We start from the raw sequence: 23,218 nt of genomic DNA, 5'->3' as shown, positions 1-23,218 counted from the left end.
GGGAGACGAACCATGAGAGACTACGGACTCTGAGAAACAAACTGAGGGTTCTAGAGGGGGAAGGGGGTGGGGGGATGGGTTAGCCTGGTGATGGGTATTAAAGAGGGCACGTATTGAATGGAGCACTGGGTGTTATATGCAAACAATGAATCATGGACCACTACATCAAATACTAATGATGTAATGTATGGTGATTAACATAACGTAATAAAATAAAATTTAAAAAAAGATGTATCTCTTTTTAAAACTTCTGTGAGGAAAATACTTTATAAATTTATTCTTACTTCTTTTTTTTAAATTTAGGCTTCTAACAATTCCAGAGCTAAATTTAAGTACAATGAATATATATGTATATATATGATCCCATAGCTTATTAATTTTCTAATTATAGAAGTACTTTACTAAAGTTGTCATTCAGAAAAGTATATCTCTTGTAAAGAGCTGCATGAGCAAACCAAAAATGCTGGTGAAAGGAAACAAGGGGATACAGACAGTTTCTGAAAGACTCTCAAAACAAACCTGAATCACCTTTTCAAATACATCAGAAAACCATATGTTTTTTAAATAACTGGATGTTTACAATACTGAGTTTACACAAAGTATACATATTCAACAATCCTGATGATCCCGAATTTATCTCAAAAAATATACAGCAAACTAAAAAACTTCCAGCGAACCACATGCATTATTGCTTAGAGAGCCACTAAAATTCTATTACCTTTTGGAGGACGTCTAAAGCTGTAAGCACAGCTTCCTGTAAACTTGTCAAAACTGCTTCAGTATAAGATGGAAGAATGAAAGGGGATGCATCTGAACTTATTGGGACTGACACAGCACTATGCAATATGACTCCCAGCTTTTGCAAGTCATCCATGTTGAAACCAGTTTTTATGTGTTGGTAGAGAGCTGGAAATATCTGAATTAAAGCTGTAAGGAAAGGCTGGCTGGGAATGAAAGTCAGTTTGTCAAAAGTAATAGGAGGCTTAGTGCTTTCCGATCCAATTCTATACCAGGTATTCCATGCAGCCCACCAGAGATTCAAATCTTCAAGTTCATCGGTAACTATGGGTGGCTCAGAGCTACTATATCTTCCAAGTCTCTCTCCAACGGAATCTGTTCTTACAAATGGCCTGCTCAGGCCAGGGCCTGATATGGACCCTATAAGGACAGGCACAGGTACATTAACTACAGGTGGTGTCTCGGGCTTATCTGAGTCTCTGATGGGGGACACAATCTGTAAAATTTCCTGGAAGCTTTTCAGTGCAGCCAGAGATACTTCGTTGTTTTTGCTGAGTGCTGCTGACTGTATATGGTCAAGAAGAACATCCCATGCTCTTGAAAAATCTCCTATATTAGGAAGAGAAAAACAAAATCTATCAAAGTAGTCAAGATTTCTCTTACTACTGCACACTTTGGAATGTTTGCTTTATTTTACTACTTAAATTCCTATATAACTAGGAAAATATGCTTAGGTGTTAAGGTACAAACAATGTGAGTTAAAATCAATGAAACCCAAAACTCCAGTAAAAAATTTTTTTCAAATATAGGAATAAAGGGCACCAAGAAGAGGATAATGAATATATCAATGTTTTGGTCTTAAAAACAGAACTCTATAAATGTATGTACACATGTTTACACTATTTCCTGGTATTTCTGCCTAAGGAGAACGGAATAAAAACTTGAGAGGGTAAAAACAAAAGCTTTTTATAACTCTGATCTATCCATCCATCTTTATTAATGAATAAAAATAAGATGTTCTCATTCTTAAAAGTATTGGAAAAGTTAACAAATTATAACTGAATAATACGTGTTTTTTATAGGTCTAAATGTTTAAAGTAAACTATGCTATGCTCATAAAATCTTAACTTTACACTTTGGTTTTCATATTTACATAACTTATAGTGGCAGAATTTTCTTTTTTTGTTGTTGTTGCAGAATTTTCTTAAACATTTCTTTCCCAATTACAAGGAGTCACCAGGAGAAAATGTACCATAAAGAACAGACTGCCTTTTCAGAATAAGTCTAAATTTCTTCCTCTCATATGAAACTGAGTCTGCTGATCCACCATCAGCAGAGCACGGGCTGAATGGTAGTTGTTAGTTTCCACTGGTCAATCTAATCTCTTGTTCTACTCCTATGACCAATTAAGCACATTTATACTGAAGCTCTTTATAGCAACATGTAGTTTGTTTCTATGAAGCCCAGCTAAAATGACCTTGTTCCTCCAGCAATCTAGCCTAATGGCTTTAATACCATGGATTATTACCCACATACTTGCACTTACTTTTTTCTTCTAAGGTTTTTTAATTTATTCATTTAAGAGAGAGAGAGGGAGAGCAAGCAAGAGCATGAGCAGGGAGGAGGGTTAGAGGGAGAGGGAGAAGCAGACTCCCCACTGAGCAGGGTGCCCAACGAGGGGCTCAATCCCAGGACCCCAGGATCATGACCTGAACTGAAGGCAGATGCTTAACTGACTGAGCCACCCAGGCACCCCACATACTTGCATTTAAATAACACCAAAATCAGAAGAATTGATATTTTCCAAAGCAGGATGACATACGTAGGCTATAAAATACTTACATAATAAGGTTTAAAGTCACTTCCCAAAGGCTCTAAATGACTAAATTTTTAAAAAGAGATAAACCCATATGCCTAAGGAAGCATTCAGTTAGTAGGAAAACTGGAAGTAGTCCTGGTATGAAACAATAAGTACTACTCTGCCTATATAGGACAAAAAAAAATAATACCTGGCCAGTTACATGCCTCTTCCTCTCCACTTTCTTTTATTAAAAAGTGAGGTATAATTTACATACAATTGAAAACACAGATTTTTTATTTTAGTAAACTGTTCAAAGAGTTTTGACATATTACATTTAAAAACTATCAGAACAGCTAAACAAAACACTTCTGTCTCTTGCCATCCTAGTTCAAAAGTCAGATGAGGGGCGCCTGGGTGGCTCAGTCGGTTAAGCGTCTGCCTTCAGCTCAGGTCATGATCTCAGAGTCCTGGGATCGAGCCCCGCATCGGGCTCCCTGCTCTGCAGGAAGCCTGCTTCTCCCTCTGCCCCTCACCCTGCTTGTGTTCCCTCTCTCACTGTCTCTCTGTCAATTAAATAAATGAATAAAATCTTTAAAAAAAAAAAAAAAGTCAGATGAAACATACATTTACCAACCAGAATGGTGACTTAATCTCAGAATATTTCATACCATAGGAGGAAAAACCCTGCAATTCCTCTATTAATGTAACTCTATGTCTAGAAAAAAGTCCTCTTTCTAAAAGACCAGGTATAATTATATACTGTACATGGTCATGTTAAAAATATGAACATTATTCTAAGATAATAAGCATTTTCTAATCTTCGAATTATAAAAAAATTATCAAAGCTACACAAACCGCCTTGTGTCTTCATTTTTAAAAAACTAGATCTTTATTAGGTTTTAGCTTTTCAAATAAGGTAACTATCATGGAAGTATTAAAAATGATGCTTATTTTGTCAAACTCAGCAAATGTACAGTTAAGACTGGTACATTTCATTTTATGTAAATTTTACGTGAAAATTAAAAACTAGGATTTTTACATATATATCATATATTAAGCTCTAGGAGTGCAAAATGGATCAGACACTACAGATTATTTTTGGGGAAAAAAAGGAAAAATGCATGAACACTACACAAAAATGCTGATGGAAAGGATAAATATGCTTACACTTTAACATAAACAGGGACAAAAAAGCCAAATGTAAAATAGTAACTTGTAAAAATGCAAGAATATGTACGACATTCTCATAATTATGTAAAAAAGTATTTCTGTTCGGTTCATTTTTCTCTACCACCACCATCACTACCATCAGAACTGAAGGTACAATCTACACTGGGTTTCTTAATCTCAGTACTATTGACATGTACACTTCTTTCTGCCTGTAAACCTCCTCACATTTTGCTTACCGTTGCCTGACGAACTACTACTCACCCTTCAGATCTCAGCAAAAACACTGCTTTCTTAGAGAAGCCTACCTGGATCTCATAGGCCGGGTCAATTACGTATTATAAGCTTACAAAGCACCACTCCTTTGTACCATTTATCACTGTAGTAATTTTGTATTTATGTAATTATAGTTATTCCCTCAGGCCCATGATAACAAGGATGCTGTGTGTTTTACTCACCACTGTATCCCCTAGAGGCTAGCCCATAGGAGGTACATTACGTATTTTCTCAACGAAATGAACGAAAATGTGTATGCTCATGCACACACCCACATCAACAAAGACTGGCAGTTAAGACGGATTATTCTTGGAAAGTAGCTACATAAAGTTTTTAAAGATCTTTTGTATTTTCCAAATTTCCTTTAACATGAATTACTTATGTAACTTGGGGGGGGAAATGTATATATACCTAAAGGTTGCAGTAAATATCTTCTAGTGTTAAAGATTCTTGCTACTCCGGCCAATGTTAAAACCCAGGTCTCTGCCCACTGCTTCTCTGCTGTGTCCCTTGAATGATGAATGAGAATATTGCCACCTCCAGACTCAATCTTTTCTTTGTCAGCAGTAGTAGAAGACTCCCGAACTCGGTCCAGTAGATGAAAGAGAACCTGAATATTTATAAAAACGCACATAAAAATAACATAGCTTAAGTAACAGCATAGCAGTTAGAAACTGTCACAAGAAATTATACCTGACAGATCAATCCCGTATATCAGAAAAAATTTAACAGTAGAGATATTATCCTTAAAGTCATAGAATATGAAAAAAAAATTTTTAAGATTTTATTTATTTATTTGGCAGAGAGCGAGCAAGCACAGAAGCAGGGGGAGCGGCAGGCAGAGGGAGAAGCAGGCTCCCTGCCAAGCCAGGAGCCCAAAGCAGGACTTGATCCCAGGACTCTGGGATCATGACCTGAGCCGAAGGTAGATGCTTAACCCACTGAGCCACCAAGGCATTCCGGAATATGAAAAACTTTTAAATTGTATAGAATATTTCTAGGATTTGTTGAGTTGGGGTATCAATAGAGCATCTATGGGGTAATATACAAGAAGGGAATGAAGCTAAGAAGTCCAGGCAAAAAATGTAATTATGGAAGACATCTGTGGAGAGGTTATAACTGAAAGCTCAGGACTAGATGAAGGTGCTTGAAAAAAATCAAGCAACGGGACGCCTGGCTGGTTCAGTCGCTAGAGCACATGACTCTTGAACTCAGGATCATGAGTTCAAGCCCCACATTGGGCGTGGAGACTACATTAAAAAGAAGAAGGAAGAAAAAATCAAGCAGCAAGTGTTTGGGACTTGAAGAATGTTTACATTTGAAGAGTAGATTCAGGGGAGGGAATTGAAGAAAAAAATTTTTTAAAAATTGGAAAGACAAGCAGAAGCATTCTGTGAAACAGAATCCAAGGAAGGAGAAATTTCAAGGAGAAAATAATCAACAGCATTAAATGCTACAAAAAAATAAAAATGAGTAAGATAAGAACTGAATTTAGGGTGCAAATCTTGGCAATCAGAAGACCACCTGTAGCCTATGAACAATTTCTGTGGTTCTCAAAATATGGTCTCAGAACCAACAGCATTAGCATCACACAGGAAATTCATAGACATGCAAATTCTCAAGCCCCAAGCCAGAAAAATCAGAAATTCTGGGAGGCAAGGGCTGGTGGCTAAGTCCTCTAGGTGATTCTGTTACCTTAAGGTTTAAGAAACTCTGAAGTAGAATAATCTGGAAATCATATTAAAGGGTCCGGAGAATGCAGGGGAGGAGAGGAAAGAAAAAAAATCACTGACAATTAGGCAGCAAGATTAACAAGCTGTTTAAAAGGAAAATAGGAATCAGAGAAAATATCAGTTTGTTTTTTAAAATAGTAAGGGAGGCTTAAGCATGTTTGTGATCTGAAGAGGAGGAGCCAGTGGATGGAGTTGAAACAGAACACACAGGACGGAGAAGGAATTTTAATTATTTTTATTAGTGGATATGCATTATTAATTTTTTAAGAAGACATTTTGGAATATTTTTATTAAATTGAAGACAAATTGTTAAATACAATTAAGATCTATTATGCGGCCTATTGTCAAACTTACTGATCTCGGAAATTCACAAAAGTGGTGAAATGATAAATAGATTTTTATTAAAATAGAATAGATGGAACAAAAAAGGAGAGCTTTCAGCAAAGAGGGGATGCTCACTAATAAGCTGTTGGCTTTGTAGAAAGTTTTTAAAGTTTTTTAAAAATATTTATTTGTTTTGAGAGAGAGAGAGTGCACCTGCACATAAGCGGGGGGAGGGGCAGAAGGAGAGGGACGGAGAGAATCCCAAGCAAACTCTATGCTGAGTACAGAGTCCCTGATGCAGGGCCCGATCTCACAACCATGAGATCATGACCTGAGCCAAAATCAAGAGCTGGATGCCCAACGGAGCCACCCAGGTACCCCGTAGAAAGTTTTTAAAAACGGGATGAAAAAGAAAAATAAAGGGGTGCCTGGCTAGCTCAGTCAGTACAGCAAGTGACTTTTGGTCTCTGGATTTTGAGTTTGAGCCCCACGTTGGGTGTAGAGATTACTTAAAAATATTAAAAAACAAAGAAAAAAAAAGAAAAAAATGAAACTGTATATTTAATGAACAAATATATAGAATTTACCAATTAGAGGTTACTTCTATTTGGCGATCCTGCAAGTATATTTCACTATTGTTGATACTCTTTTATTTATAAAATTCTCAGTTGGTTACATTTGAATTACGTGGTTTTGGGGAAACAGGAAGAAAAAAGGGAAAGGCAAAGGCAGAAATCAGAGACAGAGATAATAAGAGATGAAGACAGAAAAAGAGAGAATAGGCTTTCAATATGTAATTTATTCTGTGAGGTACAACTTAAAGTATGACAAAACTAACATTACGTTTTGTCAAAAGCACAAATGCATGGAAATTCTTCTTCAAAAATTAATAGGAACTAGATAATTTGAAAAATTTAGAAATTTGTCTCAAAAGCTAGTAACTCAATCTAATCTACAATACCTTCCAAATAACAGTGTGCCACGTTGAGTGCTGTAATAAAGTTCCATGTGCACCAATTGTTGAAAACAGAGTTTGTCCTGCACTCTTCCTCACAGCAGGACGGGGGTCCACACAGAGTTCACCCAATTTTGCATAAAGACACAACCACAAGCAATCAAAAGGTGGTGCAGGATGGAAAGGCCGATTTAAAACAACTCCTTTCTCTTCTGCCTGCTTTTGCTGTGCTGCCTCTTCTTTATTTAATTCTTTTTCAATAGTTTCTCCTCTTTGGAAAAAATAATCTGAAATATTCCACTAAAAAGCAAAGTAGAAAAATGCCATTTCACTCAGATTTTATTTCAAACACATAAATATGCAACACATGGTTGCTTTACCTTTCAGAATAAAACTTTTAATAGCCACTTCAGTAATTTCTTTTCTAGTAGAACAGATTTGAAAACATCTCTGTCACATGTCTCCATCTGATTTCAGGAGAATTTGGGGAAACAATCATGTGCTAACATGAATATTTTCAAACATTTTTATTATGAAACATTTCAAGAACATACAGAAAAACAGGGAAAATGGTATCAATATATTGATACACAGAAAGCCAATTGTTAACATTCTGTGGTATTTACTTCGTGCCTAAATTTTATAATTCCCCTAGATAAAGGCTTTAAAAAAATAACCATGATACCATTATGACACCACAAAAATTATTAACGATTCCTTAATATCATTTAATGATATTTTATAATTTCATAAGAATAATTACTATATCCAAATATATCTTATGACTTCATTCTCAACCACAGTATGTGGTGTATGAATTAATGAGAATTATGCCAATTATAAAAATGTAGAGAATCCTATGAACATAAATATAAAGGAGGTGACACCTAGCAGTAATTTAATCAACACTGAATTAACTACTCTTTGGGAACAATTCTATACACGTGCTTATTTTCTTTCCTATAATTATATTTTTAATAGTTATCCAGCTTGTAAGGGATATTTAAGTTTGACTTCAAAAACTTCTAGCTTATAATAAACATTTAAGAGTCTAAATAATTGCCTTTAAATACATTCATATTGGGAACAGCTTTCTATTTGTTTACTTATGTAATATTAATAATATCCTAACTTAGATTTTACTTCTTTCTACATTCAAAATGAGTAAAATGTGGATCAAGATGTCAATAATTAAACAATTAACAAGAGGCACACAGAATTAAAATGCAAGTATATCTGTTTCCATAGTAAAAGCTCTTCCATTAACATATGCCTTCTAATAGCTAATAAAGCAGTGCTGACAAACTATAGGACTGCGTATATAGCAAAGCCCTGTGTATACAGTAAAGCCTTTTACTGGAGCTTTATTTACTAAATAAGTAATATATGGAAATGTTGCTACTGAAACAATGTTAAAAATCCGTTAATCTTTACACTAGCATCAACTGAATACTTCCCTTGTATGTACTACTATTTGTTTACTAAATCCTCTCATGACAAACCTTTAAACGCTAAATTTCAGCTCAATGTATCAAAATTATTCCAAATATTCTGCTATTAATGAAGTAATTCTTAAAGTATGTCATTTAACCCTTCATGCAAAATAGAAGTTTAGTACTTAAAAGTCATTTAAACAACCCCTCTAAAGCCAAAAGCCTATTCTCCTAGCATTCACTCTCAGCAGCATAACAGTGATTTCTAAATCATATGATCACAAGAAAGACAATAATACTTACCAATAAACCTATTGAAGTCAAACTAATATTAAGTTCTTGGTTATGAAGTCCAAAGCTACCTGCAACATCTACAACAATCTGCAGGCACGTACAAGGCATTGTTGGTAGAAAATCTGTCACGACCAACTGAAGACACTGGAATGCAGTTCGTATCAAGGATTCTCTGAAAAAAATTATACTCATGCACTTAAAAGAAATGTAAGTAAAAAGACACACCTTACAATAATTTTAACCAAGTTAAATTCTATTTTAAAAATTGAACAAGAAAATCTTCCCTAATACAGGTCATACAGTATTTCAATATTTACATAAATGTAAAAGATAAAGACATACTCGAACAAATTAATAAATAAAGAAAGAATTTTGTATCAACTAGTCAAACAAAACAGACATTAATGAGAAAAGGAAATTGGCTACAGCTACTTTCTCACCACCATATCCCCAATATCTAGCATGGTGCCTAGCACATGCAAATACACACAATTTACTCACTGAATGAAAATTAGTTCCTCATTCTTTTATATCTATATTTTATTTAAAATTCTACATCTAGTCTGTAAAAGAAAAGAGTACATTTTGAATTTCAAATGAAGAGAATAAGAAGTAACCGATTTTAGAAATTCCAGTGGTGAAACAATAATGACAGTGAATTATAATAGCTAACGCTTATTTTTTCTTAAAGATATTATTTTAGAGAGAGAGAAAAAGAGAGAGAGAGCACACAAGCAAGGGGAGGGAGGACAAGCAGATTCCATGCTGATGCAGGGCTTGATCTCACAGCCCCAAGACCACAACCAAAACCAAAGCAGAAATCAAGAGTCAGATGCCCAACTGACCAAGCCACCCAGGCGCCCCAATTGCTAAAACTTATTGAATGTTTGCTATGTAATGCACTTCCTAAGTGTTTTACATGTACTAACTAATTTCATCCTACAACGATGCCCTATTTTATAACTGCATTGTAGACTGGGATAAGAAACTTAAGCTTGATTTAAGCTATGGCTGGTCTCTTTCCACTTTAATCATCTCAGTACTTTGTAGTATTTAAGAAAATTTATTACCACAAATAAGAAAAAATAATTTTCCATAATAGTCCCAAGCATCTCAATCATATAAAATTCCTCAACTAGTCATCATACCAGATAGTATGAGTTCTGCTGCAGAATGAGACAAATAGATGCAAACATTTGATAGACCTCTCCACTGCAATGTTCTACCTTAAGTTAAATAAGTCTATTTTGCTCTTCCTTCAGTATTTACTTAGTTAATAATACCACCATTCATTAAAGCTGCCTAAGTTAGAAATCTGGAAGTCATTCCTTATTCTATTTCCTTTATCACCCTTCACTCCCATAATCAATCTGCTAAGTAGCTCAAATCCATCACTCTTCCTCTGTATTTCTAGAGAACACTGCAGGTTCTCTCATTTCCCATCCACCCCTACACGGTGCTGTCACAGTGATAGATCTCAAGATCTATCAGATCAGATCACACTGTTCCTCTGCTTAAAACTCCTAAAATGCCTCTCAAATGTATTGAAGACAAATCCAAATAGTTTATAAGGTCCTTCATAATTTTGACTCTGCCCTCCTCCAGGGACACAGGCCCCTACCACTGGAATCCTATCCTTCTGCGGCCTAACAGACTATTCTCATTAGGATTCTACTTACAGAGCTTGTTCCTTTTCCCTAAGATTCTACTTTTAGAGCAAGAGCTATTTATCTGTGTAATCAGAGTAACTAGCAAGCATAGTACTTAGAATATACTGGCACGAAATAAATGAACAATATGTTGCTGGAGTGGTGGGGGGTGGGAGGGATGGGGTGGCTGGGTGATAGACAATGGGGAGGGTACATGCTATGGTGAGCGCTATGAATTGTGTAAGACTGATGAATCACAGACCTGTACCTCTGAAACAAATAATTCATTATATGTTAAAAAAAGAAGAAGAAGAAGATAGTAGGAAGGGAAAAATGAAGAGGAGGAAATCGGAGGGGGAGACGAATGAACCACGAGAGACTATGGACTCTAAGAAACAAACTGAGAGTTCTAGAGGGGAGGGGGGCGGGGGGATGGGCTGGCCTAGTGATGAGTATATTAAAGAGGGCACGTATTGAATGGAGCACTGGGTGTTATATGCAAACAATGAATCATGGAAGACTACATCAAAAACTAATGATGTAATGTGTGGTGATTAACATAACGTAATAAAATAAAATTTTTTTTAAAAAGTCCCTTAAAAGCAATTTCTTAGATTTCCCAATATATGCAGAGAAGTTAAGTCCTAAGTGTTAATTCACATCTTACCAATGCTAATTTTATAATACAAAACCCAATCTTTGGATGTGTTACAAAATTTGTTAGCTTGCCGCATTTACCCTATAAACCTTATATTCTTGTAAAAATGTCAAATGTCAAGTAAACAGCAATTTTTCTATCCTTCCAAAACAAAGGTGAGCCCTGATAATTCACTATAGTCACTGGGGGTAGGATTAAGAAAAACAATTCTAGATCTGAGCCAGGAAGGGCATACATAAAAAATTACCACTTCTGCAAGATTTTAGGACCAACCTCTTCATTACTTTTTGGATGTTAATTTTAAACACTTACCCTTGATCATTTCTGATTGCTCCCATGACTCCAAGCACTAATGGCCATCCAGGTCCAAGACTGTCTCCCTGACTCTGAAGAATCTGCAGCACACATTCTAATTGCTTGAGTCGGATATCTGGATGGTTAATACTGGACATCTCCTTTAATGGATTCAATAAAAGCAACTGCAGCCTCTGAAAAGAGGGCAGGAACTAATTAGGAAGAGAGGCTCAAAAAGACAGGAAGGATTTAGAGCTGTTTTTTTTTAAATTTTATTTTATTTTATTATGTTATGTACAGCTGCTTTTTAAATTTACATTCACCTCCATTCAGACCATAATAGTAACTAGAAACTTTTCTACTAAAACAAACACTGAATATGATTCTCTGTTATCACCAAAGGTTTATTTTGTCCTCTTTTATTAAAATAAGAGAAAATAAAAACCAATCCTCAACATGTTAGATTTTGGATTAAATGGAGAGTGATCCTGTATTAAAAGACACTAATTAAAGACCCCAAACAAAAAATAATTAAAAACTTTTTTTTAAAAAAAGACACTAATTAAAGACCCATATGAAATGAATCTCACTAAAGGAAATATATCTATTTATACCTAGCTATATTTGGAGAGAGGAAAATAATCTCCAATTTCTAAAATCACCTTTCATTTACTGTTAATGTATATCACATGGATTTAAATTTAAAATTCTTAATACTCCTAAAAATTAAGTATGGTAGACATTAACAAAGATGGCATAAAACTACTGGAATCCATTAGAGTAAAAAAAAAAAAAAAAAAAAGTACTCTGTTCTGGTCCTTTCAGTACCTGAAAGCACTTGCTTCATTTTTAACTTTTTTCTCTTCAAGGACTCACTTATTTGGTTTGCTGACTGAAAAAAACATTTAAGCTCTCACTATGTGCCAGGTATTAAGCTGAATGTTAGGGATATGGATCAGGGTTTCTTTTCAAAAAATTTAAACTATAATAGGAAAAGGTATGAAATCACTAAAACATCTTTTGTTTTGTTTACCATTCTATGCCAAGAGCTAATACACTAGTGGCACATCGTACATACTCAATAAGTAATATAATTACAATACAGTAAGATAATGAAGTCAAGGAAATGCCTATTAAAAACCTCATTCCTACTCAATCTTCAAACAATAGAACTTTGGTGGATTTTAAAAAAACTGTATAAGATACAGGTGAATGATTACAGAAGTCAGGACAAAGGGCTGAAAAACTCTGGAAGAATAAAATAACTTTTAAAAGTATTTAAAAATAAAAATCTATTTTATTGTACTTGTCTCTTCGAGTACTTGTTTTCTCCCCATGTAAGGATGATTAGAGAAAAAATTAGAGACAGTTAAGGACCAAAGCAAGGAGGCTAATAAAGTAGGGTGTCAAAATAAAGCTTCAGCAATGCATGAACAGGGAAACTTCCACACTGGGAAACCAGTTCTAGGTAATTTAGTAGCTTTAATTCCATGTCATTCACAAGAAAGTTGCTATAATTTTTAATAAAGATAATCCTAAAAATCCAGACATATCAACCTTCTGTAAGATATCCATGGCCTATATATAAAATAGAATATTAAGCAACAAAACCCATTCTTGGAATGTCATCCAGTTGATAAATTAAGAAAAAATTACATATGGGAGATGATGATTTTATATTAAGAATTATTTTTAAAAAACAAGAAATTTTTTTAACCTGGTTTTGTGAAAGTGGAGGATCATGGTTAAATGTTAATCCTGCTTTAATAAGTGAAGTTAAAGCTTCTGCTCCCCATTCTCTCATTCGAGAGTTTGGATGCTGGCAGACCTGGAGACAAAACATCGAACAAAAATTAAATATTTAACTTGTACACTTAAACTATGTATCACACATCAATTTGAGAAAAGAAAAATTAAAACATTACATTTTCTGTTCTTTCACACTTCAAGGTTTTATTTATTTATTTATTTGAGAGAGAGAGAAAGAGAGAGCCCAAGCAGCGGGAGGGGCAGAGGGAGAGGGAGAAGCAGGCTCCCCGCTGAGCAGGGAGCCCAATGCGGGGGCTCGATCCCAGGACTCTGGGATCATGACCTGAGTCAAAGGCAGACATTTAACCAACTGAGCCACCCAGGCACCCCTGTTCTTTCACATTTTAAAAATTATACCAAATGTTCATTAATAAGGACTGAATGAAAAATTATATATCTAAAATATAAGTTAGCTTACCTTCTGTATAAGGGGCAAGGGAAGCAATAGAGAGACAGAAGATAAAAGATGAAACTAAACAAGTCACAGAAAAAAAAGGATGTCATAAAAGTAAATTGTGTCATCAGAGTAAACAAAAGAAGCAAGCTGACACTAAGGTTCCTAATTAGGCCTACCCTCATAATCAAATACTATGCTAAAATCTTAAAAACTTATTTTTGTGCCATTTGGTGAGAAGGTCCATGATAAAGAAATCTATCCTTTAATAATTCATAAAAGTAATCCCAATAAAATAGAAAAAAAATAAAGAAAAGGTCAAGCACATTTGTTTTTCTTATTAGGAATAATACCTTTCCTAGCTTACTCAACTAATACAAAATGATCTTGGCAACCTAAACCTAAAGCACACATGAAGACGTGTGTCTGACAGAAGCAGCTGTTACTGAGAAGTAGCTAATTATTAACAAACATTTCAACTTGGACGCAAGAGTATACAAATTCAGATGAAATTCCCTGTGTACTATCTATAATTAGTGATACCAAACAAGCTTTTCCCTTTGCAGAAGAGCTATCTCATCACAGGAAAGGCTGTAAAGACACAGTGTTTACTACTAACTCTCAGCCCTTGAAGTTTCAGAACTAGCTGAAACTGAGGTGGATCAAGAGACTGTATTAACAAAAGAAAGAGGTCCCAGGCTAACAGTTAAAGGAGCCTTCAGAGATTGCATTGATGTATCACCCATTTTCAGCCCAAAAAAAAAAAAAAAAACACCTATTCCTTCACCAAAGCAATTATTATAAAACTTTAGTCTTTGGTAAATTATACAGATATAAGTACTAGGAAAAAAATGGTAATGCTGGTTTTTCATATGGTTATCCAGAATCATTAGTTCAATGTTTATGTCTTCATTCTTAACAAAAAGTAAACACAGTATTTAAGAAAAAAAGTTACCTCAAGTAGATGGCCAGTTAGAGGTCTCCAAAGAATTTCTATTCGGTGCATGTTAACTAGACCTGTTTCTAACAATTTGGCAACAGCAAAAAGAGATGGTTCCTAAAGAGAAAATATATTGCATTTTGCTATTATAAGAATTTTTAGTACCTCAAATGTAAATAAAACTGACAATACTCTGAAAAGCATGACTATAATTAATATCTAACTAGCATAAAGTTTGCAATAATTATAACAGAACTTCAGTTATCATGAGACGAGCCTTCCTGCCCACCCCCAAGTATCCAGAATAGCTTCTAATTGGAAAATTTGGTTAGGAAGAGAACACCTTCATGAGGAAAAAGTAAAAACTTCAAAAGTTATTTCAAACACATAGAATGGCTAGTCTTCTGACCAGAAGGAAAGGTGCATTCTGCCATAGACTTAAACTGTGTCCCCCTAAAATTCCTATGTTGAAGCCCTAACCCCCAAATGGATGATATCTGGAGATAAGGCCTATAGAGGGTAATTAAGGTTAAATGAGGTCTTAAGGGTAAAACTCTGGTAAGATAGTATTAACGCCTTAAAAGAAGAGACACCAGAGAATTTGCTAGTGCACTCTTGAGCACTCCTCCCGCACCACATGAGGACACAGTGAGAAGGCAGCTATCTTTCAAGCCAGGAAGAGAGCCCTCACGAGAACCACCATGCTGGCATCTAGATCTCAGACTTGCAGCCTCCAGAATTATGAGAAAATACATTTCTGTAGTTTAAGCCACCCAGTCTGTGATAATTTATTATGGCAGCCCAGAATGACTAATATATATTCTTATGAGCATAATCTTCAAATGTTCAGATTTTATGTGTGAATGTCAGGAAGTATGAATAAAGCAGAAAGAAGACAACAGAGAGCAGGGGAAAGAAGTATGAAGTCAGAAATATGGCAGATATCAGACCTGTCAGTTTAGACACTAACAAAAAAGTAGCAGAAATAGAAGACAAACCCCTCTCCTCAGTTGCTGGCATTTCACCAATCAGAAAGGGAACTAGTATTGTTTTGAGACAAATATGGTCAGACTGATCCTTTCTGCGTGTGCTAATGTTGTGGGCACCTTAAAAATTTCTGTGGTAGAAAACTGTATCATTGTAGAAACAGCATGATACCTGTGAACTGCCTGTAACTGCTTAGGATTTCATTTCAACTCTACCACTTAATAGCTATGTAATACTGAGTAAGTTACTACTTCCACTAAATTTTTTTAATCTATGAAATGGAGATAATAATATACAGAAACAATCATATGTTAGAAAGTATCTGGCACATAGTAAGTCCTCATAAATGTTGCCTAGTATTACTTCCTCCTCCTCCTTCTGCTTATTGTAACCAAAATGTACACAGGAATCATGTGGCATTTAAAAGAATGTACAGATGTCCATGTCTCATAACCAAAGATTCTTATTCAGGAAGCCTAGAATGTGGTCCTAGCATTTGTATTTTTTAAAAACTCAACAGCAGACTTTTTTTTTTTTAATTTATTTATTTATCTGACGAGTGAGCAAGCAAGACAGAGAGCACACAAGCAGGGGCAGAGGGAGAGGGAGAAGCAGACTCCCCTGCTGAGCAGAGAGCCAGATGCGGGACTCAATCCAAGGATCCCAGGATCATGATCTGAGCCAAAGGCAGATGCGTAATAGAAAAAACTCTATAGCAGACTTTGATGCACACAAAAGTTAGAGCCACCAGTGACGTGGTTAAGAATAAAGCTCTAGAATGATACATATGTGGGTTCAAATAAAAGCTCTAACATTTACCAAATAGGTGATCCCAGGGAGATTAGTTAAGTTCTCTGTTCTCATATTTTATCTGTAAAAAAGAGGATACTACCACCAAACCTCACTGATTTGTTTCACATGATTAAATAAAATAATGTAAGTGCCTGACATATAGTAAACTATGAAGAACAGTTGTTGTTTTTTTATTTTTGTCACTGTTATACTGAGCTTGGTATATACAAATATCATCAACCCCACCTTCTTGTAGGGAAGAATTTGCAAACTTTACCATAAGCTACTTCCTCAACACATTAGCACAAATTCCTGAAATGAGGACCAAAAATGAGATAACTGGTCACTTTGAAGCTACAATAAAGGACACTGATATATACACCTTTAATCCCTATTCTAAGGATATATATATATCACAGTGATAAAATATTTTTAAGCAATGAAGAAAATTATACAAGTTTCTACTTATTTCAACATCTGCATATTTTATATTTTTTATAGAAAGCACAACTAAAAAATAAACTGTTTTATGCCTCCATTTAAAAATTTTTTATACTTGAATACTTATAAACTTTTATTTCTGTTTCTCATTTACACTTCACTTTACAAAATTGTATAATAGAAAAATGAGAACCCATTCTCAAGAATATAATCTCCATTCCAATGCATCCATGTTCTCAACAACTGTTCCCTCTAAAGCCTCCCTGAAATATCACATCTGCTCCTACCACTCTCTTGAAATTGTATTCTTCCAGGTTAACAATAAACTAATAATAATCAAATTTCCCATTTCTTCTCAATTCTCATTCTTCTCGACTTCTTATAACATTTTTCTCCTTTAATTTTCACAAAACTGCCCTTTTCTATCTAAATTATACCATTCCTTCAATATCCAACTCCAATCACAAATGAATTCATCTTGATTAATCTTAATTCCTTTACGAGAAACATGCACTAAAAACATCTTCCATAACAAGACACTAAGGATGCAGAAAGTAAGTCTCACATCACTTAATATCTATAACTTTATTTAAACTCTTAGACCACTTTAACTACCACTGAACCATGAGCTATTTGAAAGTAAAAATCTTATATTTCCTTTGTATTTCCTAGCAGAGTATCAGTACGTAGTAAATATACTGTGGTTACTGAGTGAATACATAAATTCTCAAGATACTACCATAGAAACTTGCTCAGATTTAATTAAGATACTCTATTAAAAATATATTTGTGTGTTAAGAGTTAATCTTAAAGATGGAGGACTACTAAAGATATCAAGAAATTGATTACTTCACTATATTTTGTATTACTCTTGCCTTAATTTGGAGTAAACTATAATACATATTTTCAAACACTTGCTTGTTTATGTAATTCTCTAGCTATGTATTATAATATACAAAACTTCTCCTTAATAAAACCCTATTGGTTAATCGTTAAATCAGTGTTACATATGACAAGCCACAGTATAAAGAAATAATTTAGGTCTAGGCAGAAACAACATAATTTTGGATTCTCACAGGTATATGTTAAATAAGTTATAAAGCTGCATTCTCTGCTTTTTAATCATGTTCTGGGTATCTTCACTTATTTGTAAATGGTGACTTTATACTTATTTTAAAACACTGTATTTTAAATAATTTCTAAAATATAAATAAATCCATAGATTCCTGTGCTTCCCAATATAATAGAAATGATATTTTGAGCACAGAAAGAAATGTTCTTGAATGTCAATATTCAAAAGTACTGTTCTATTCATTTAGTCAATGAGCAAAGCAAAAATTTAATTTTCAAGGTAGGGAGAATCATTACCTTTAGAAAGAAATGATTAGCTCCTTATTTTCCATCCCAACGAAGGCAAGAGAAACTGAGACATATATATATTGCTTGATTTAAATCTTATATTGCCCCAATCATATTACAAATATTATTGTGACATTTTATGGAACTTATTTATAAATGTGGTATTGCCTTTATTCTTTATCAAAATGTTTCTTAAAATACTCAGTACCCAAGAGAAATAGACACAGTTTAAAATCATAATACATATTAGACATATCACAAACTACATCATGTCCTCTTCACTCCCCCCTTCAACAAATAACAACCCTACTCAACAGAATTGAGAGAGCCTGCAAGGTAAGCATTAGTCTCACTACTAAAATACTAAGATCATAATGAGTGTACATCTTATTTAACTCAATAATGTACCATATTTAAAACAGAAAGAATATCACACCTTATTATTTCCATAGGCCATATCCATTGCTTCTAGGGATAAGGAGCAAAGTGCATTTATTAAATGGTGCAATGATACGTCATCAAGATACCTATAATGAAAATGAAGAAATAAAACATTCTGATCTAAAATATACACTAATAATATTTCTATCAATTTTAAAAACTGATTCTTACTGTGAGCTTTCAAACAATCTTGAAAGTATATTGGATATCACTGGTAAATCTGTCATCACTGCTGTTGTCAGAACCTAAGAGAAGAATACAATTAAATGTAACATAAGAACATTTCAGGAGGCACAAATTGAGTAAACTAACTAGAGCTTACTGTACTGGGTCCTTCTACAGCTCTCCCAGGTTTCAAGGCACCACCACTACTAGGCTTCAATCCCAGAATCCATACAAGATGCTGTAAAATTAAAGGAAAAAAATAAAGAAATTTATAAAATTATAAAAATTCTAATAACTTAAATTAAAATCAGAAATAGGTTTCCAATAACTAAATTTAAGTTAGTAATTACTATTCATATACAATGCTTCTTATACCAAGCATAGGAGGTAGAACTTAAGCCATTAAGAGAAGCGTTCCATCACTTTGTACAACACAAGCCACCTCTTTTTTCCTTTCTAACTTTTCCTTCTTCCAACTTACTGCCTATTCTTTAGGACTGCCCAAAGCACCAACAGGCATTGCTTAATTTAACTGCTAGCACTTAGCTATAAAAACAACACTGACCTCTGACCCAGAGCCTACAACATACCTGTAGAGTTGCCAAGACAAGTTGCCATGATGTTCCAAGCACAGCTCCATGGCAGTGTGCCAAGTTAAGTAAAGTCCTCATACACTGGATATTTTTGGAAGTGAGCTATATATATATTTTTAAAAAGATATACTTGTAAGAACTGTTATACATTCTTGTAAAGCAGCATTATCATATTCAAATATTTTTTGAAATAAAAAACAAAAATATTAAGAAAATGGTTTTGGATGGTTTTGTACACAACAAAATAATTTGCTTAAAAGTTGTGTTATCATATATATATTAGAACGTCTCATAAGAGATTCCAGATGGGGAAGGTTAAGTAAAGAGTTTTAACAAATAATATAAAAGCTTACAGATTTTACTTTACTTGAAAACAAAAGCATTGAAAGAGGTATAGCTAAACCGGTATCATGTCATACCAGTAGGTTTACATTATGATTTTGAAAATCAACCTGTAAACAAATATTAAAACTGCATAAAGGACAGTTTGACATTGACCTGGAGTCACACTGGCTGAATTCATGTCATGGAACTACCATAACCTTAGTCAAATTAACCTCTCTACCCATCATTTCATTTCTTTAGAATGTAAACAGCTGAGGGCATTAAATCAGATAAGATAAAATTTAATAAATCTTAGCTGCCATCATCATCATCATTATTATCAACATCATCATGGAGAATATATTTCTTTTAATTTGGTCCTTACTACTCATAATTCACTGGAAAATATTGTTTTAAGAATACCATAAGAAGAAATGGCATTTCATGGTTTGCACCTTCCTTTTTTTCTGATTCCTCCGAATTAGCATTTTGTAGAAATCAAATGTCCCAGAGTTGTTCTATATTAAAAGGAAACCATGTAAACTATTTTTATCCTAATTACATTATTTCAGAATATACCTGTAAGATATACATTATAGCCATGATCGCTGGTTGGAGCTAATCCTCTGTGATAGTTACTATTAAAAAGATGACTGAAATAAATTACTTTTCAGGGGGAAAAAAAAAGTTGTGTTATCATAACTGCCTATGATAATGTCAACTGCTAATGTCTTCTAAAGGTACCAATCGTCCAGGTAAAAAAGAGTAAATATAGTGATAAAATTTGGCAAACATAAAAACAAAGGTACAAAAGGTGTGCTAAATAGTTGGTAACAAAAATAAGAAAAGTACTTTACCATTACTGTCCCTTGAGGCTGGACTGCCAGAGGTTGACCCACTGCCACAACTTGCTGGTGAGATTCACTTGATGGACTTATCATCATAACACTTTGGCCCTGAATGGAATATGCTAGGACACAAAGGAAAGCTTAAATAATTAAGATTTACTTCTCACACTGCATTCAAAGTAATGTTAATTCTTTTTATTTTTATTTTATTTATTTTTTTTTTTTAAAGATTTTATTTATTTATTTGAGACAGAGAGAATGAGAGAGAGCACACGAGAGGGGGGAGGGTCAGAGGGAGAAGCAGACTCCCCGCCGAGCAGGGAGCCCGATGCGGGACTCGATCCCGGACTCCAGGATCATGACCTGAGCCGAAGGCAGTCGCTTAACCAACTGAGCCACCCAGGCGCCCAATGTTAATTCTTTTTAAAAAATATTTTATTTATTTGACAGAGAGAGACACAGTGAGAAAGGGAACACAAACAAGGGGAGTGGGAGAGGGAGACGCAGGATTCCCGCAGAGCAGGGAGCCCAATGCGGAGCCCGATCCCAGAACCCTGGGATCATGACCTGAACCGAAGGCAGACGCTTAACAACTGAGCCACCCAGGGGCCCCAGTAATGTTATATTTTATTTTATTTTATTTTTTTAATTCATTTGAGAGAGAGAGTGCACACAAGCGGGGGTGGGGGGAAACAGAGGGAGAGGGGGAGGGAGAAGCAGACTCCCCACTGAGCAGGGAGCCCAATGCAGGGCTCGATCCCAGGACCTGAGCTGAAGGCAGGCGTTAACCGTCTGAGCCACCCAGGTGCCCCAGTAATGTTGTATTTTAAAACATTAATTTGATTAAACTAAGTTCAACTATGATACTTATGTAGTTACCTATTATCTATATGCAAACATTTTTAAAACTCAGGAGGTATAAAAACCAAGATAAATTAAATAAATTTTAAGTAATTTTCTATATAACTTTTTAAAAATTATAAAACTTTGGCAGACTTCTTCACAAGCAAAACAGAATTAGGACACATTAAGTATTTTAACATTCATTCTCAATAAACTTTTCTAGTTAAAGTTAGAGGCCAATTTTCACGTTCTCAGTTTGAAAACTAAGTATCATATTGAAACAAATTTATATTACATGTAACAAACGAGTGTTTTCAAAGTATTCAACGAGAAAAAAAATTGAAATGTTAATCTAAGTGGTTGCAAGCGTTATTGTTCTACTAGTTCTGTTAAAAAATAAATAAAAACGACCATTTCAACAGTATGATAGTTTACAAAAAACTTCCAGATTTTCTTCTATCTTCACAATTATTGTTTAAAATTGGTATTATTTTCCCCGCACCCCCATTGTTTTAAAGAGAGAGAAATAATTGAAGCTCCAGGTCATTAACTTCTCAATGAGGTCACAGTCAGTGAGTGAAAGAGCAGAGGCTTGAACTCAGAATTTCTATAATCTTTTCTCTACACCATGTCATTCCACTAGATGAAAAAAACTGTGAATAAACTAAAGTCTTACATTTGTTGGAAAGTGTGGCTGCAGTGGTGGTATTCAGTACAGTAAGAGCATAATGGGGAGGCAGGGAACCTTTGCATATTGCAGTTATAAAGGCGTCTCTTGAAGTTACAAGGCCCAGTCTTCCACAAAGAGCAGCCATAGTCAATTCAGCTTTTAAAATATTCTCAGTGGCAGCTTCATCTGTGCTGAAAAGAGAAAGTATTTTATTTAACATGATCAATTTATGTTTAATTATACTGCAAACATGACATGGAATTAGGTATTCAGTGAAGTTGTAAGAAAATCTATACAAAAATATTATCAAAATCAGTATACTTAGAAGGAATTTTAACTAATCAACATAATACCTGAAAATCTGAACTGGGTAAAAGCAATATATAATACATATATTCATTATTGAAAAAAATGGTCACGCACTCAAAAGAACCTAAAATATCAAGCATTTTTTTTAAAGATTTTTATTTATTTATTTGAGAGAGAGAGAGAGAGAATTTATTTATTTGAGAGACAGAGAAGCAGACTCCCTGCTGAGCAGGAAGCCCAATGCGGAGCTTGATCCTAGGACCTAGAGATCATGACCTGAGCCACCCAGGTGCCCCAAAATATCAAGCATTTTAAAATCAGTAAATCCTGTCATTATGGAAAATAAATCAAAGGAATTGATAATTATCATCACTGTAAAAGTAGTAGAAAGGCTTGAAGTGAAAAAGGCATTCTGTAATTTTAGGATTATATTTTCCATTAAAACATCATGACAACTATTCTGGTAGGGAACAGGGCAAGAATAGGATGAAGGAGAGGGAGGTGGCAAAAAAAGAATAATGTTCAACACATATTAAGAAATAATTTTAGGACCAATTTAAGTAACTACTTTAATGTTTGTTTCTTATTAACTGCCACATGCAATAAAAAAATTATAAAGACTTAATACCTGGCATCAAGGAGGAGTGAGAGAGCAGCAAGTAAACCACACCAGCAGGCATTCACCATTTCTTCCCAAACAGCTCTACTAACTTAAAGGACAAAAACATACAATACTTCATGATCATTATAGATAGCATAGTATTTGACAACACATCATTCTATTTTTTTTTTTTTAAAGATTTTATTTATTTATTTGAGACAGAGAGAATGAGATACAGAGAGCATGAGAGGGAGGAGGGTCAGAGGGAGAAGCAGACTCCCTGCCGAGCAGGGAGCCCGATGCGGGACTCGATCCTGGGACTCCAGGATCATGACCTGAGCCGAAGGCAGTCGCTTAACCAACTGAGCCACCCAGGCGCC

The 23,218-nt window shown here is 34.6% G+C and overlaps 1 protein-coding gene across 1 annotated transcript in view; it reads right to left on the bottom strand.

The window, feature by feature from the left end:
- Positions 1–23,218, bottom strand: part of MON2 (MON2 regulator of endosome-to-Golgi trafficking) — a 98,666-nt gene that overhangs the window by 29,737 nt on the left and 45,711 nt on the right. Inside the window, exons 13-26 of the mRNA XM_081818972.1 lie at positions 22,866–22,947; positions 21,935–22,119; positions 20,425–20,537; positions 19,241–19,345; positions 18,808–18,888; positions 18,657–18,730; positions 18,481–18,571; positions 14,481–14,582; positions 13,040–13,150; positions 11,341–11,516; positions 8,731–8,893; positions 7,001–7,294; positions 4,394–4,592; positions 719–1,347 (exon numbers count right to left, since the gene is read on the bottom strand). Of these exons, the coding sequence (XP_081675098.1) occupies positions 719–1,347; positions 4,394–4,592; positions 7,001–7,294; positions 8,731–8,893; positions 11,341–11,516; positions 13,040–13,150; positions 14,481–14,582; positions 18,481–18,571; positions 18,657–18,730; positions 18,808–18,888; positions 19,241–19,345; positions 20,425–20,537; positions 21,935–22,119; positions 22,866–22,947 (2,405 nt within the window). The remainder of the gene's footprint in view (positions 1–718; positions 1,348–4,393; positions 4,593–7,000; positions 7,295–8,730; positions 8,894–11,340; positions 11,517–13,039; positions 13,151–14,480; positions 14,583–18,480; positions 18,572–18,656; positions 18,731–18,807; positions 18,889–19,240; positions 19,346–20,424; positions 20,538–21,934; positions 22,120–22,865; positions 22,948–23,218) is intronic.

The sequence above is a fragment of the Leptonychotes weddellii genome, chromosome 5, assembly GCF_054177405.1.
Source record: "Leptonychotes weddellii isolate Sample4059 chromosome 5, ASM5417740v2, whole genome shotgun sequence".
Classification (NCBI taxonomy): domain Eukaryota; kingdom Metazoa; phylum Chordata; class Mammalia; order Carnivora; family Phocidae; genus Leptonychotes; species Leptonychotes weddellii.
Note: the sequence above shows the minus strand (reverse complement) of the source record. Positions and strands in the feature narration are given on the sequence as shown.